The sequence below is a fragment of the Fukomys damarensis genome, unplaced genomic scaffold, assembly GCF_012274545.1.
Source record: "Fukomys damarensis isolate Sample0158 unplaced genomic scaffold, DMR_v1.0_HiC HiC_scaffold_30, whole genome shotgun sequence".
NCBI lineage: Eukaryota > Metazoa > Chordata > Mammalia > Rodentia > Bathyergidae > Fukomys > Fukomys damarensis.
Genome location: NW_022900942.1, coordinates 30,996,704 through 31,011,741, shown reverse-complemented (window position 1 = coordinate 31,011,741; position 15,038 = coordinate 30,996,704). Strand labels below are relative to the sequence as shown.

General features: G+C 34.2%; 1 protein-coding gene across 9 annotated transcripts in view; it reads left to right on the top strand.

The window, feature by feature from the left end:
• Poli (DNA polymerase iota) overlaps positions 1–6,322 on the top strand; it is a 24,569-nt gene extending 18,247 nt beyond the window's left edge. For 8 of the 9 annotated variants that reach the window (XM_010619721.2, XM_033757498.1, XM_010619720.2 and 5 more), the window contains 3 exons: positions 514–641; positions 1,404–1,609; positions 5,287–6,322. In XM_010619721.2, the coding sequence (XP_010618023.1) occupies positions 514–641; positions 1,404–1,609; positions 5,287–6,057 (1,105 nt within the window). In that variant the 3' untranslated portion in view covers positions 6,058–6,322. The remainder of the gene's footprint in view (positions 1–513; positions 642–1,403; positions 1,610–5,286) is intronic. The other variant, XM_033757500.1, reaches the window with a different exon arrangement.
• The last annotated feature ends 8,716 nt before the right edge of the window (positions 6,323–15,038 follow it).

Genomic DNA, 15,038 nt, shown 5'->3' with positions numbered 1-15,038 from the left:
TTTTTTTTTTTTTTTTTTTTTGGTACTGGGGATTGAACTCAGGTCCTTGCATTTATAAGGCAGGTGGCAGAACCACTGGGCTAAATCCCCAGCCCAATAATCTCATTTTTAAAGTAAATAAAAGTTTTCTTTCTGTAATCTCATTTTGTGAAACAAATATTTAAAAACTTTTGTAATTTTTGATTCATTTGCTTCTGTCAAATTTCCTGTTGATTTTAATAATGCTGCTTATAGTTATATTTTGGATTTGGATTATAAAACAGCTTGTTATGATTAAATCTTATTCCTGTTCTAATTCTGACAGCACCTAGTTCCGAGTGAGACCTATAAGGCCTCAGAGCTTTAATGCATGGACTTTGAGATATTTATTTCGAAATTTTAGAACTTTTATTGCTTACTTTAGTTATTTACTATACATATTACAGTTATCCAGTCTGACACCTTTGAATAAATGAGGTATTATGCTATTTTAAAAGTCTTTTATACTTTTTATAATTTCTTCTTTTTTTTAAGAGTATGCCAAGATGGAAGGAAGCCCCATACAGTACGATTATCAATCCGTCGGTCTTCATCTAAGTATTATAATCGTGAGAGTCGGCAGTGCCCTATTCCATCCCATGTAATTCAGAAGTTGGGGACAGGTATGGACAAGTTTTCTAAGAATTTAATTGACAAGATTGAATTCTTAAAGAGTAAACTTTGAATTAGAATTATATTCCAAAAAGGAGTGTTCATGTGGACTAAGAAAGCAATTAAATATTTTTGTGACTAGAAATTTTTTTATTTTTTATTTATTTTTATTTTTATTTTTTGGTACCAGGGATCGAGAAATTTTTTTTATTAAATGGATAATAAAAGTAAACATGCTGTGAAACATCTAGATTTTAAGATTCATCTAACATTCAATTTGCAAACTTCAGAGGGAACAAAGCTATTATAATTATGTATTGAAAATTTAACAAACATTGTCAGTATGACCAATGATGTATATTTTGAATTTTAATTACTTAAAAATTTATTTTAGATAAGGTCTTGCTATATAGTCTAGGGTCGTTGTGAATTCACTATGTACCCCATGCTGACCTTGAACTCATGATGGTCATTCTGTCTCAGCCTCCTGATTGTTGGATTTTAATTTCTCCTCCCTCTTTTTTTTTTTGTTTTTGTACGGGATTCAACCCAGGGGCCCTTGACTGCTGAGCTACATCCCCAGCCCTTTTTACTTTTTATTTGGAGATAGGGTCTCACTAAGTGGTCCATCTTGGCCTTGATTTTACAATCCTCTTCCTTTAGTCTCTTGAGTAGTAATTTCTTAATCTAAGCAATAAAAATTTATCTTAGCCTGTTAATACTAATTTTGATATAATATATTTAGATATTATCTTCTTAAACATTTTATTTAGGAAATTGTGATGTGATGACCTCATTGGTTAATATACTAATGAAACTTTTTCGAAATATGGTAAATGTGAAGATGCCATTTCACCTTACCCTTTTGAGTGTGTGCTTCTGCAACCTTAAAGCACTAAATAGAGCTAAGAAAGGACCTATGGATTATTATTTAACACCATCATCATCAACAACTTCACACTCTGGAAAGCATAGTTTTGTAAGTACACTCTTCTTAGATTTGTGTGGTTAAATGATAAATCTAAGTTTGTGGTTTCTTTTTGGTGCTGGGGATTGAACTTGGATCCTTGTGCTTGCAAGCAGGCCACCGAACTGCTGAGCTAAATCCCCAGCCCTTTTGTGTTTAACAGTGTTACTTAGAAGTTCTTTGGGGTGCTATTGTTTGGTTGATTTGTTTATAGTATTTATCACAGTTGCTGGCTTTTAAATATATACTATATTTCCACAAAAATAAGACTGGGTCTTATATTAATTTTGGCTTCAGAAGACACAGTAGATCTTATTTTTTCATGCACAATTATCTACATTTATTCATTTACAGAAATCTACATTTATTTAAATACAGTCATGTCACCCTCTCTTGTCATAACTTTCCAAACCCTGAATTCCGGTCTGAATTTCTTGAGACTGTGTTTCTTGTAGATCCATTGCCCCCAGTCACTCATAGTAGTAGAACTGTCCTTAAGTGAGCAGTTCTTGTCCATGTAACTTAGTTGTAGTGCTTTTGCAACACAGCTATCAGCGATTTTATCCCATGAATTCTTCACCCATATCACAACTCTTGTAGGCGACGCTTCACAAAGTTTCCATTAAATCAAGTGTAAACTGAAGATATATGAGACAAGAATGGCAACAAAATGATGACAGTAAGGGCTGGACGTAGTGGTGCACATTTGTAATCCCAGCACTCAGGAGGCTGAGGCAGGAGGATCACCATGGGTTTGAGGGTAGCCTGGGTTACATAGTGAGATCCTGGGTCAAAAAACAAATTCAGGTCCTTGCATTTGTGAGGTAGTTGCTGGAACCACTGAGCTAAATCCCCAGCTCAGCTACATCCATTTGTTATCAGGTGCACAAATGCATTATTTGTGCATTTTGTCTGTACTGTAGTCATCCAATAATTAAGTCTTGCCTTCATCTCTTTACATAGGCATTTACCTATCGTCCAATTATAATTTATATTATCATTTAAATATTAATGTCAATAATACTTAATTTATATTGATGTAATTTTATAATTTATTATACTAAAGGTTTATGTCTGGCTGATGGTCTTAGCTGGGGCTCTTATTTTTTGGTAAGGTTTATATTACAAATCATCCTAAAGAAATCATGCTAGGGGGCTGGGGATTTAGCTCAGTGGTGCCACCAACTACCTTGCAAGCACAAGGACCTGAATTCGATCCCTGGTACCCCCAAAAAAAGAAAGAAAAGAAAAAAGCAAAACAAAACAAAAATCATGCTAGGGCCTATTTTCCAATTAGGTCTTATTTTCAGGGAAATATGGTAGTGATCTAAAGAGAAAACATAAGGATCACCAGATAAGAGAAAACCATTATGGAGCTTCCCTATTTTGGAAGAGTTAACATATCACCTTAACTGTTTATAGGAATATGATATTTTCAGAAATTGGGAATAACATTTTTTTTGTCTATTTTTACGTAAACTACCAGCACCCTTCCCATAATTTTTTATTAAGGTATTTAAAATTTTTATAATTTTGAAATTATATTATTTTTTGCTAGCAGTGTTGCTAGAATTTGCTGATTTTATAATTTAACAACATAGTCAAAGAGGCAGAAGCCAGTCATATTTTCAAATGACTAAAACACCTATAGGTGTATCCCTATTTTAGTAAATGTGGGCTGCTATAAAAAATGATCTCTTTCATCTCACACAGTAATGCATACCTGTAATCCAAGATACTGAGCTAAGGCAGAAGGATCGCAAGTTCAAGGCTGACCTGAGCAATATGGCGAGACCCTGTCTCAAAATAAAGGAAGGGTTGGGAATGTAGCTCAGAGCAAGCTTCTGGGTTCCTTAGTACTGCAAAAAGTAAATAGATAAATGAAATTTTTATATATGTTGTTAATGCTTGTAATTAACTCAATTTAAAATATTTTTAATCAGTTAATGTAATTTTAATAGTATTTTCATTTCTACTTATTATGAAACAGAATAGTGTTATGAAAATAGTGAATTAATGCTCTCTTCAAATTCCTTTTATTCTGTGACCTTTTTTCTATTTATTAATTGCAAGTTAAAGCATTTTCTTCTTTACATTTTATTTAATCCATATAAAGAGAATTAAGGATTGTAATTATTTATTTAGTTTTGTTTTTATTGAGTGTATTGGTACATTCTAGGTATACAATACAGTTACATTCATTACTGGGAACAGGATTGTAATTTACAGTGGGGTTAGTTATAAATATAAGTGAAAGTACCCTGTATATTTGAAACACAGTATTCAATAAATCTAATGGCTGGAATCTTTTCTACTCCTTTTATATTCTTTGAGTTACTATTGTATTAATGTTTACTGAGCTATATTTGATGGTGTATACATTTTCATGGTGCTATGTCCATCAGTAAATAAATGGATAAAGAAAATGTATTTATACACAGTGGAATACTACTGTGCCATAAAGAAGAATAAATTCGAGTCTGCAGGAGAAGGATGCACCTTGAGACTAGAATATTAAGTGAAATAAATCAGACACTCAAGTTTAAATACTGCATGGTTTCTCATGTGAGAAACCAAAAATACAAATAAAGAGAAAAATAAAAGGTCATAAGTAGGGAGATAGATTTTGTTCAAATGGGTAGGGGATCAAGAGATGGAGGAGGGTAAAGGAGGAAAAGGGATTACAAAAAAAAATTAAGATGTGTTATGTACATGTACTAACTCGCCATAAGGAATGTAATCATGTAATGCAAACATGTACTAATAAAAAATAAAAACAAACAAAAACCTGGAAAAGAAATTGAAATGAAAAACTATAGAAAAGTTATATTAATTAGAATTGAAAGTGTTTTCAAGTTTTTACTGTATATAAATGTAGAAAATGTTCCATCTTAAAAATAACATTGGGTTTTTACCATAGAAATACTCTTTTTCTTTGTGAAACGTACTTTTAGAACAATAATTTTTGAAAAACCAGGCCTTCATGTTCTGTGCATGTATATATATATATATATATATATATATGTATATATGTATGTATATATATGTATATGTGTATATATGTATATATGTGTATAGATGTATATATGTGTATAGATATGTATATGTAAAAACCTTTAAGTGAATTACTTATTTTTTTCTAGGATACTGTTCTTTTATTTACAGAAATAGACATTTAAGTACATGATTGATTATGTTCTGCATGTATATATATATATATATATATATATATGTATATATGTATGTATATATATGTATATGTGTATATATGTATATATGTGTATAGATGTATATATGTGTATAGATATGTATATGTAAAAACCTTTAAGTGAATTACTTATTTTTTTCTAGGATACTGTTCTTTTATTTACAGAAATAGACATTTAAGTACATGATTGTTGAGATCTTTTCAAGATCTCTAAATGCATATTTAGCTCTGGCTCAATACTATCTAGGAAGGAAACCTCTTCCTGGTATAGTGAGTAATACTATTCTATGATAGCGTGAGTATAGTCACGCTAACTAAAGATGGTATCTCTAGTTGTTTGGGACTGGCCACAAAGGATTGAGATTGAAGTTGCTTGTAGTTCTGAAACATTTGTCATATAATAGCTATAGGCACATTTCAGTAGCAGGGATAGTTTAAAAATATCAGATATTTGAATTTTTCTCCTATCTTTGTGTTCTAGAAAATGAAAGATACTTACGTGGAAGACTTTTCCAAAGACACAGAAGCAAACTGCAATTTTCTAACAACTGGGAGGACTGAAAGTAGAAGATCAGAGATATCTTCACTAGATTCTACAAATTTTTTAAAAGAAAAACACATTAATGAATCCCCACACCATTCACTTCCTGAGGATGTTGACCAAGAAGTCTTTAAGCAACTTCCAGCAGATATTCAAGAAGAAATCCTTTCTGGAAAATCTAGAGAAAAATTTCAAATGAATGAAAATTTGAGTCGTCCACTACGTGCCTCTAGAGGACTATTATCTTTCTTCTGTACAAAACAAACTCAGGATATTCCCGTAAATCCTAGAGATAATTTGTCCAGTTGCACGCAGGTGTCTTCTGTGTCTCCCTGTGAACCAGGAACATCAGGCTTAAGTAGCAGTAGCTCTTATCTGTCTAGCCCAAAGGGTTATTCATATTATGTAGATAATGGAATGAGTCAGGTTCCTAAAGAATCTCAAGGTTTCCTTTTTCCCACTACGAACCCTGTTTTCCATTCACTTCCTAATTTGCAGAGTAAGCCATTTTTCCCCCCAAACCACACTACAGATACCCATAAACAAACAGTAGCAACAGCCTCTCATCAAGAAGGACTCACAGAGAGTAGAGAGCAAGATTATTCTGAGGAGAAAATTAATTTTCCATCTGGCATTGATCCTCAAGTTTTCTATGAACTACCAGAAGAGGTACAAAAAGAACTGCTGGCTGAGTGGAAGAGTAGTGGATGAGACTGCCACTTTATACATAAATAAGCATTTAAGAAAAAGATCTCAAACTCCAGAAAAGTATCATTGGTCTCAGATTAGCAGTTTCTTAAATGCTTCCGAATTAAACACTAATATTCAGTAATACAGAAATCCAATGTAAAATGTTCCAGATAAAGCAAGAATGCTTGAGAAGTAAATTCCAGCACAAAGCACATGACAGAAACAATAATGTAAAATTACTCTTTTCCACTTATTTTTACAGATTTTTTTTTTCTTCTTTTTGAGACAGGGTCTGGCTACATTGAACTTGCTGTGTAGCTCAGGCTGAACTTGAACTCAAGAACATTTTGTCTCAACCTCCTGAATGCTGGGATTACAGGTGTCTGTTACCATACCTGACTCACAGCTATTTTTATTGCTGTTCAATAAAAGGAATATTTTGGTCAACACTAGTACATTTTCCATAAATTGAGGGTGGAATGTATGTGCCTGCCTATAAAATAAAGGATCATCAGATCTTTCTGTTACAGTGAAGGACTGGGTTCTTTTTTTGGGAAATACACACTGTCTTGAGAAATTCAGGCTGTTATGAAATAGCCATATAGGAACCCCATTTGTCAATGAACCTATTGAAAATGTAAATTTCTTTGGCTAAAATACCACATTCCATTTAGGAAGTTGATTTAAAATACTGATGAGGGCCGGGGATTTAGCTCAGTGGTTCCACTGCCTGCTTTGCAAGTGCAAGGTCCTGAGTTTGGTCCCGGTACCAAAAACAAAAAAGATGAAATTTGTAATCAATGCTTTTTCATATCCTTTGAACCTACCACACTACTGAGCATATAATGCGGCTCACAAAATCCTGAATGACTGAACTGTGGCCAGCTCCAGGTTAGGGATTTGAGGGTGGGCAAAATGTGGATGTTGCAGAGGAACTGTAGAAGGACCTCTTCCTATGAGTCTATGAAGGGAAATATGGACATCTAAAATGCAGCTGATGGGCCTGGAAGCATACAGCATACTAAAAGCTGAATATAAGATTGAGGACATTTTATAATTTACATGACATAGATGTTTCTAGAACATAGTATATCAGCATTGAATTCTTATGGTCTCAAGTTTATAAATTTTACAGCTATAAAGATAACATGAGAAAAAGGAAACAGTATTTGTAGATAAGAGTGGGGTGGAAAGGTTGAAGGGAGGGCAGGGGAATAGGGAAAAAATAACCAAGATCGAATAATGGAATATGTAAAGGTACAAATTTCCAATGATGAATATTACTATATTGTATATCAAGTGTACCAATAAAATGAATTAATTAAAACAAAGATAACATTTAAGGGCTGGAGATTTAGCACAGAGTCCTTCTTCAGTTTGATCCCTGGTACCAAAATACATACATACATATATACATACATATACTACACAAATGTAAATAAAGAGTAGCTTAAAAATACTTGTCATCTCTGCCACTGTTTTAACTTCCTTATAATTTGAAAATTATTTATCTACTACGATATTTTAAAAGTTTGGGATTACCAAAACCAACGAACTTGGGCCAAAAAAGTCAAAATTGTTCACCACTTAAATATTTAGTACTCTGGATAAAGAGAGTATGGTATTTTCTATATACATTATTCTCATAAGGCAGTAAAACTCATAAAAGGAGTCAACTTTTGTAAAAATAATTCACTTAAAAAATTCTCAATCCATATGTTGATTTTAGGAACTTGGCTAGCCAGAATTGTTTTCAGGGAAAATAAGTTTAAAATAAATGGTTTGGGCCAGTTTAAAAAAAAACAGCAGTTGAAAGTGCAGTTTCTCAAAAATGCAAGGAATTATAGTTGTTTCCTATTTTTTTATATCCAGATAAGTGTTCTGAGAATCAAATTTTGGGGATTATCTTTAAATTTTTTTCCTTTGATGCTCTGCAGATTTACTCCAACATTTGGAAATGTGAATTTCTTTTTATTTGTTACATGCTGGCTTCCTGTGTCTTTTAGTTCATGTTCTATATCTCAGCTACTAGCACTTGAAAACTGCTTTTCCTCTATTTTAGAACTCTAAATTGCACAAATGGTAATCTTAGTTACTCTAACCTTTATGTTTCCAAATTTCTTGTATTTTTTCATCCTTTTGTTTCCTTTTGCCTCATTTTGAGTAATTTCATTAGTTGTCTTTCTGTTCACTACTTTTTTTTAGGCACATCTGACCTGCTCTTTAACGCCATGGTTTTTATATTATTTTTCATTTGTGTCTAATTTTCTATTCAATCATTACAATCTTAGGTAAATCCATTTCTAATTTAAATTAAAATTTTTAATTAAAAAACATTTTGTATCTCACTTTTGATAACTTCTGTATTTTAAGTCTTTATAATTTGTTTGTGGTTATTGAGTACCATTTATATCTCATTTCCTTGGGTGTGTCACTTAATTTAATCTGCAGAAAGACAAGGGATCTACATTTGTGGGTGCTTTCCTTCAGATAATTTGTATTTGCTGCTACTTTGAGTGAGTTGGCACAAACCCCTTGGCATCATGTTAGCCCCCTTTGGGCATGCTACGTGAATGTAGTTGTCTTAATTTCAGCTCTTAGTCCTAGCCTCTTGTACTTTTTTTTTATTATTGAGTTTATTGGTACATTTTAGGTATACAGTACAGTTACATTCCTTATTGGGATCATGTACCTTTACGTGACAGGTCTTGGTTCTCATTTCTTCCTCTTGCCCCTGCCCTCCCTTCATCCCCTCCTCCCCTCACCCTTTACAAACTTTTTTTCCATTTTCTCATATTTTTTTCTTTTCCCTTATTACCTTTCCCCTACCCTTCCCACTTTCCCTACACCTTTAGCCTTTTTTTTCCTATTTCACATTGTCAATTATCTCATTAGGATCTTATTTACTATTATAGTTTATTCACACCAGAGAAACTATTGGTATTTACCTATGTGTGACTTATTTATTTCACTTAGGAGTATATCCTCAATATGTATCCATTTTTGTATGAATGAATCTAATTTCTCATTCTTTATGGCTGAGTAGTATTCCATTTTATAGAAAAACCACATTTTTTAAAATTTTAAAAATAATTTTTATTTTTTAAAAGTTAATATATGTATTACAGGAAACAAAAACACAAGAAGCAAAGAACAAAGTCATTCTTAATCATAAGCAGCTTAGCTGGATGTGTTCTTTTAGGTCCTGCACGTACATATATAACATGCCATTTTGCGATGGAGTTTGTACAGTGTGTCATGCTTTTCTACACATCATGAATATTCATCAATTCAAAATCCCAAAGCTACAAGAGTATTTTTGATAAATAAGAACACACTACACCAACTCAATCTGTTAGGAAAAAATTGTAATCCTGCCTTTCTTGGGAATAACAATTTCACTTAAGATAAAAATGGCAACAGGCCTCTAGATAGAAGTATTGGCAAAGTTACAATTACAATACTGCATTTCCTTAATTCTCAGTTTAAAATGAGATATAAAGCAACAGAGTACACCAAGCCATGTGTCAGAGTTATCTTTACTATTAAAATATTAGCAAGAAGGCATATTCCCACTAAATTATTAATGTATTTCTACAGGACAACTAGAAGACACTGATTCCTCTCATCAAAATGTGCATCTGAACACTTTGCTCACATCTCTCCCTGCGTGCTTATTTCTGCCCCTCTGCTGCCAGCCTAGTGATGAGTCCTGATACACGCTGCCTAGAGGTGTTGTAACAATTCCAAGTCCAAGATGCATCTTTATCAATTACAACAAAAAGATACTTAAATGTGGTCTAATTCACTACCTCTAGTTTTTATGGCACACTGTCATCCCTTGGCATCTATAAAGCTTAGATGCTGTGCAATAGAGTATGAACTATGTGCACAATATGCCCAAGTACTTTACCAAAAAATACACCCACAGGGCTACGGTTATAGTCTAAGATTATCTTCCAGAAAAATCACATCTTCTTTATCCAGTTTCCAACTGATGGGCAAATGGGCTGTTTCCAAGTTTTAACTATTACAAACCGTGCCGCTATAAACATATGTGCACCTGTATCACTGTGATATGATTCTTTTAATTCTTTTGGAGAGATACCCCAGCAGAGGGATGGCTGGGTCAAGTGGAATCTCTAGTCCCAGATCTTTGAGGTATCTCCATATTGATTTCCACAGTGGTTGCAACAGTCTGCACTCCCACCAACAATGGAGAAGGGTTCCTTTCTCCCCACAACCCTGCCAACATTTGTTAATGGTTGATTTCTTGATAGCAGCCATTCTTTGTGGGGTGAGGTGAAATCTCAGTGTTGTTTTCATCTGCATCTCTCGAATGACCAGTGATGTGGAATATTTTTTCATATATTTACTTGCTTTTACTTTGTCTGAGAAATGTCTGTTCATTTCAGATGCCCATTTTTGAATCAGGTCTTTTATTTGTGGGGGCTGATTGTTTTGAGTTGTTTATATATTCTAGATAATAGTCCTTTGTCTGAGGAACAGCTGGTAAAAAATTTTTCCCACATGTTAGGTTGTCTCTTAGTTCTGTTGATGGTTTCCTTTGCAGTGCAGAAGCTTTTTAATAAGATGAAATCACAGTTGTTTATTCTTTCTGCTAGTTCCTGTGCTACTGAGGATTTGTTCATAAAGTCTTTTCCTATGCCAATGTCTTCCAGAGTTCTGCCTAACTTATCTTCCAGCAAATTTAGTGTTAATATTTAGATCTTTACTACACTTGGATTTTAGTTTAGTGCATGGTGAAAGATAAGGGTCTAGTTTTAATCTTTTGCAGGTTGAGATCCAGTTTTTCAACACCATTTATTAAAGAGGCTATCTTTCCTACAGTGGGGACTGTCAGCTCCTTCGTCAAAGATGAGGCAGCTGAGTGCATCTGGAGTTGTTGTTGTGTCTTCCAGTCTGTTCCACTGATCCTCAGGTCTGTTTGTTTGCCAGTACCATGCTGCTTTTATCACAGTGGCTTTGTAGTATAGTTTCAAATTGGGGATTGTTATACCCTCTGCCATGTGTCTGTTGCCTAGGATGGCTTTTGCTATTCTAGGTCTCCTATGGTTCCAAATGAATTTTTGGATTCTTCTTTCTAGTTCTGTGAAGTATAGTGTTGGGATTTCAATTGGTATTGCATTGAATCTGTATAGCAGTTTTGGTACTATGGCCATTTTCACTATGTTGATTCTTCCTACCCAGGAGCAAGGATGTCTTTCCATTTTCTTATATCCTCCTGGATCTCTTTTTTCAGAGTGCTGTAGTTTTCAGTGTAGAGGTCTTTTGCTTCTTTTGTTAGATTGATTCCCAGATATTCTTTTTTTTTTTTGGGATGCTATTGTGAAAGGAATTGTTTCCCTAATTTCTTTCTCAGTGAGTCTGTTGTTTGTGTGCAGAAGGCTATTGATTTTTGGGTGTTCACCTTGTATCCAGCTACTCGCTAAAAGTGTCAATCAAGTCTAGAAGTATTTTGGTGGAGTTTTTTGGGTGTACTTTTGTTTTTAGACATCAAGACAGTTTACTGCCAGTGTTTGCCTTCAGGGCAAACTCCACCTTTCAAACTTGCTTCTAGGCTAGTGCTTCCTGCTCTTTTCCTGCTCTTGTTTAAACTCAACCTCCCCCACCCCCCAGTTGGCTGTAGGATTAGGACACATTAGCAATGAGTTTAAAAGTTTTTCTCCAGGATCCAGTGATGGCCAAACCTGTGGCATGTGTGCCATAGAGGGTGTTTATTATCTTTGGAAGCTCTAAAAGGTTTGCCATTACTGATCTAGTGCTTTGTGTGAGAACTCTGCAGAGTAACAGTTTCTCTATAGTACCAAAAACATGTATTTATATGTGCAGACTTATTATTGGTTTCTTTTTGAAATATTATGCTCCCTCCCACTTTGATCCTCTCTTTTTGGACTGGTTGTGTCTTGCCATTTATTATATATTTGAAGTGTAACATTCTATTGCAATTACTTTTGATTGCTTGTAAAAATTTAACATGCTCAAACATGGTTTGACCTTTAGATATTATAAATATCTGCCTTCTTTCAAAACAAAAATCATTCTAGTTATTTATTTAATATTTAAATTGGATTATTATTAGTATTTTCTAAATGCTTATCTTGGGAGAGTGGAGCATATCTTTTTATATTTATTTCCTTGCATCTCAGAGACTGTTTCTAATTTTTAAAATATTTTTAGTATTTCCCAAATGCTTATCTTGGGAGAGAAGGGTGTACCTTTCTATTTTGTATTTTCTTGCATTCCAGATAATTTTTTTGTTTTGTTTTGAGACAGGGTCTCACTATGTAGTTCAGGCAGGCCTTTTACTTACTGTGTAGGCCAGGCTGGCCTTGAGTTCATTGCTATCCTCCTGCTTCAGCAACTGGCATGAAACTGTGTAAGTTTTAAAAAGTGGTTATATTTAATTGTAATATTGTCTCAAATAACAACCTGGGAGAGTAATAAAATTCAACATACAAGTATTTTATCCCTTTGTTTTGTTTTGTTTTTTTGAGACAGGGTCTCACTATGTAGTTGAGGCTGACCTGGAACTCGCTATGTAGTCCAGGCTGGTCTTGAACTCACAGAGATCCTCCTGCCTCAGCCTCCCAAGTGCTGGGATTACAGGTGTGCACCACCACACCCGGTGAAACGGTGATATTGTTAATTCCCATCATGTCTCACTAGTATTAATGATCCTAATCTTAAAAATATGATCTCACAGAGCTGGGGATTTAGCTCATGGCACCATGGCTGCCTTACAAGTGCAAGGTCCTAAGTTCAATCTTTGGTGCAAAAACAAAAACAAAACCAAAAAAGAAGATGTCACATATAGGTTTCACATCTGAAGATTCATTTCCAAATACAGGTGAGCACTGTGATGTCACTTCATAAAATCTCATGAGCTTTCTGTTGTAATTCCTTTGAAATACAAATATTATTGCAAAGAAAAAATTTAAAAAGAATTTTATCCCTTTTCACCCTCACTCCCCCTCCCCCCATGTATTAAAGCTATATATTTTTCCTTCTATTTTCACTTTTTTTCTTGTCCCTTCCTTCTTTTCTCCCTCCTCTTCCCTTGTTTTCCTTCCCATTTGAACACTTTCTTCCTATTTCCCAGCCTCCATTATACGTTTCAGTCATTTTAAGTTTCTCATGCCAGAGAAATAATATGGTATTTAAACATGTGTGTCTGATTTATTTCACTAAAGTATCATCTCAAGGTCCATCCATGTAGCTAGAAATGTCTGAAGTTCATCCGAGAAAAATGTTGCAGTAAACAACTGTGGTTTTATGTATAAAACTATTGTAACAGTTTTCAAGCTGCTGAGCAAGGAAAGATAGACAATTAATACTAAGAGTATATTAGATCATTTTATAATGAAGCATGTTCATTTTGAGCAATCAAAAATAACTGGTTTGTGCCATTATTTCAGAAATAACTGCTGCAACAACAAAAACAAAATGTGTGATATTTAGAATTTAGTGCAGCAGGGGGTTGAGAAAACTGTTAGTAAATGTTGCAGTAATGGTGAAGAGGCTGCTTAAGAAGCTTTTATGAAATAATTGGTAAAACAGCTGCCTGTGATTTCTTGGAAAACAAAATGTAATAAATGCTTTGGATTAGGCACCAAACAAAATGTCGAAAGCGCCACCTGGTGGCATTTAACTGCATAAGAGTCAATTGAGGGTTTTTTGTTTTTTTTTTAAAGACCACTGGTTTGCATGCAGAAGTTAAAAGGTAATATAGAGAAGTCAGAAAAGTAAAATGTGTCATTTTTCAGCTTGTCAAACTTGCATGAGTCTCAAAGATATGACCAAAGGTCAAACATCAAATCGAGACTATGACTATCAGATGCTTTGTTAAGCCTTCTAGGTTAAGGTGGTGCTAAGTAATCTTCCCACATGGACAAAGTTTAAGGGTTTGTTCTGACAGAATCCTGATCCATAAAGAACACTAAAAATCTTAGAGAAGTCACAGTACCTGTGAGCATGGCTTTTATGTATGAGTGGACCATAATCAACACAGAAATCTAAAAAGTTTTGAAGGGAGCAGCATAGCAAAACCACAAAGTACTAGAACTAAAAGTACAATTTATTAAAATGTCTGTGGGGTGTGATGGTACCCATTTGTAATCCCAGAACTCAGGAGGCTGAGGCAGGAGGATCCCAGTGAGTTCAAGACCATCCTGAACTACACAGGGGAACCTGTCTCCAAAACATAAAAAGTCCGTAGGTCCCTAACGTTCTTTCAGTAGGAAGCAGCCTCAGGAAGTTAATTAGCTGCTAACTGGTTATTTCTTCAGAAATAATAAACGAGATTGATGGAAAAAGGGGGACATCTCAGACAGTGTAACCAAAAGCTGTGGAATATTGTATTGTAGCTATTCCCAAAGAGCAGAATTGGGGTCTAACTGAACATTTTCCAATTGCCAGAATGGTAGGACCAATGGGATATCAGAAATGTTATGAACTAATGACTATGCTTCCCATTCTTTACCATTTCTGATACATTTATTGTGATTATCCAGTTCTTTATCCCATACCATTGAATATATGTAAGTTGAGGTAGAGGGACAGGTAATGTGTTTTTCATTTAATAAGTCTTCTTAGGAGGAACTGTATGCTACCTGACATATACTATGAAATCCTGAACTTGAAGACTGATACTGTGGTTGTATGAGACCATTCAGGGTCTTGGGATATAATATATTTTGCATGTTGAATGAAGGTGATTACAGCTATATGGTAGATCAGTTGCATTAATGGTCTCAGTTCACTTCATATCTATACCTTTACTATAGTTACAATTTTACTAAAAAAGTAAATTCTGTTGTTTTGCTAATTGATAATGAATTTGGCCATGTAACTTTGCCAATATCAAACTTGAAAGGTACCTAAATTGTTTGTTTGCTTTCTGGCTCCTTTTCCATTTCATGAGAACTTTGCCAACATAGGCTGTTGAGGACGACAATCTCAAAGTAGAGACAGTCACCCCA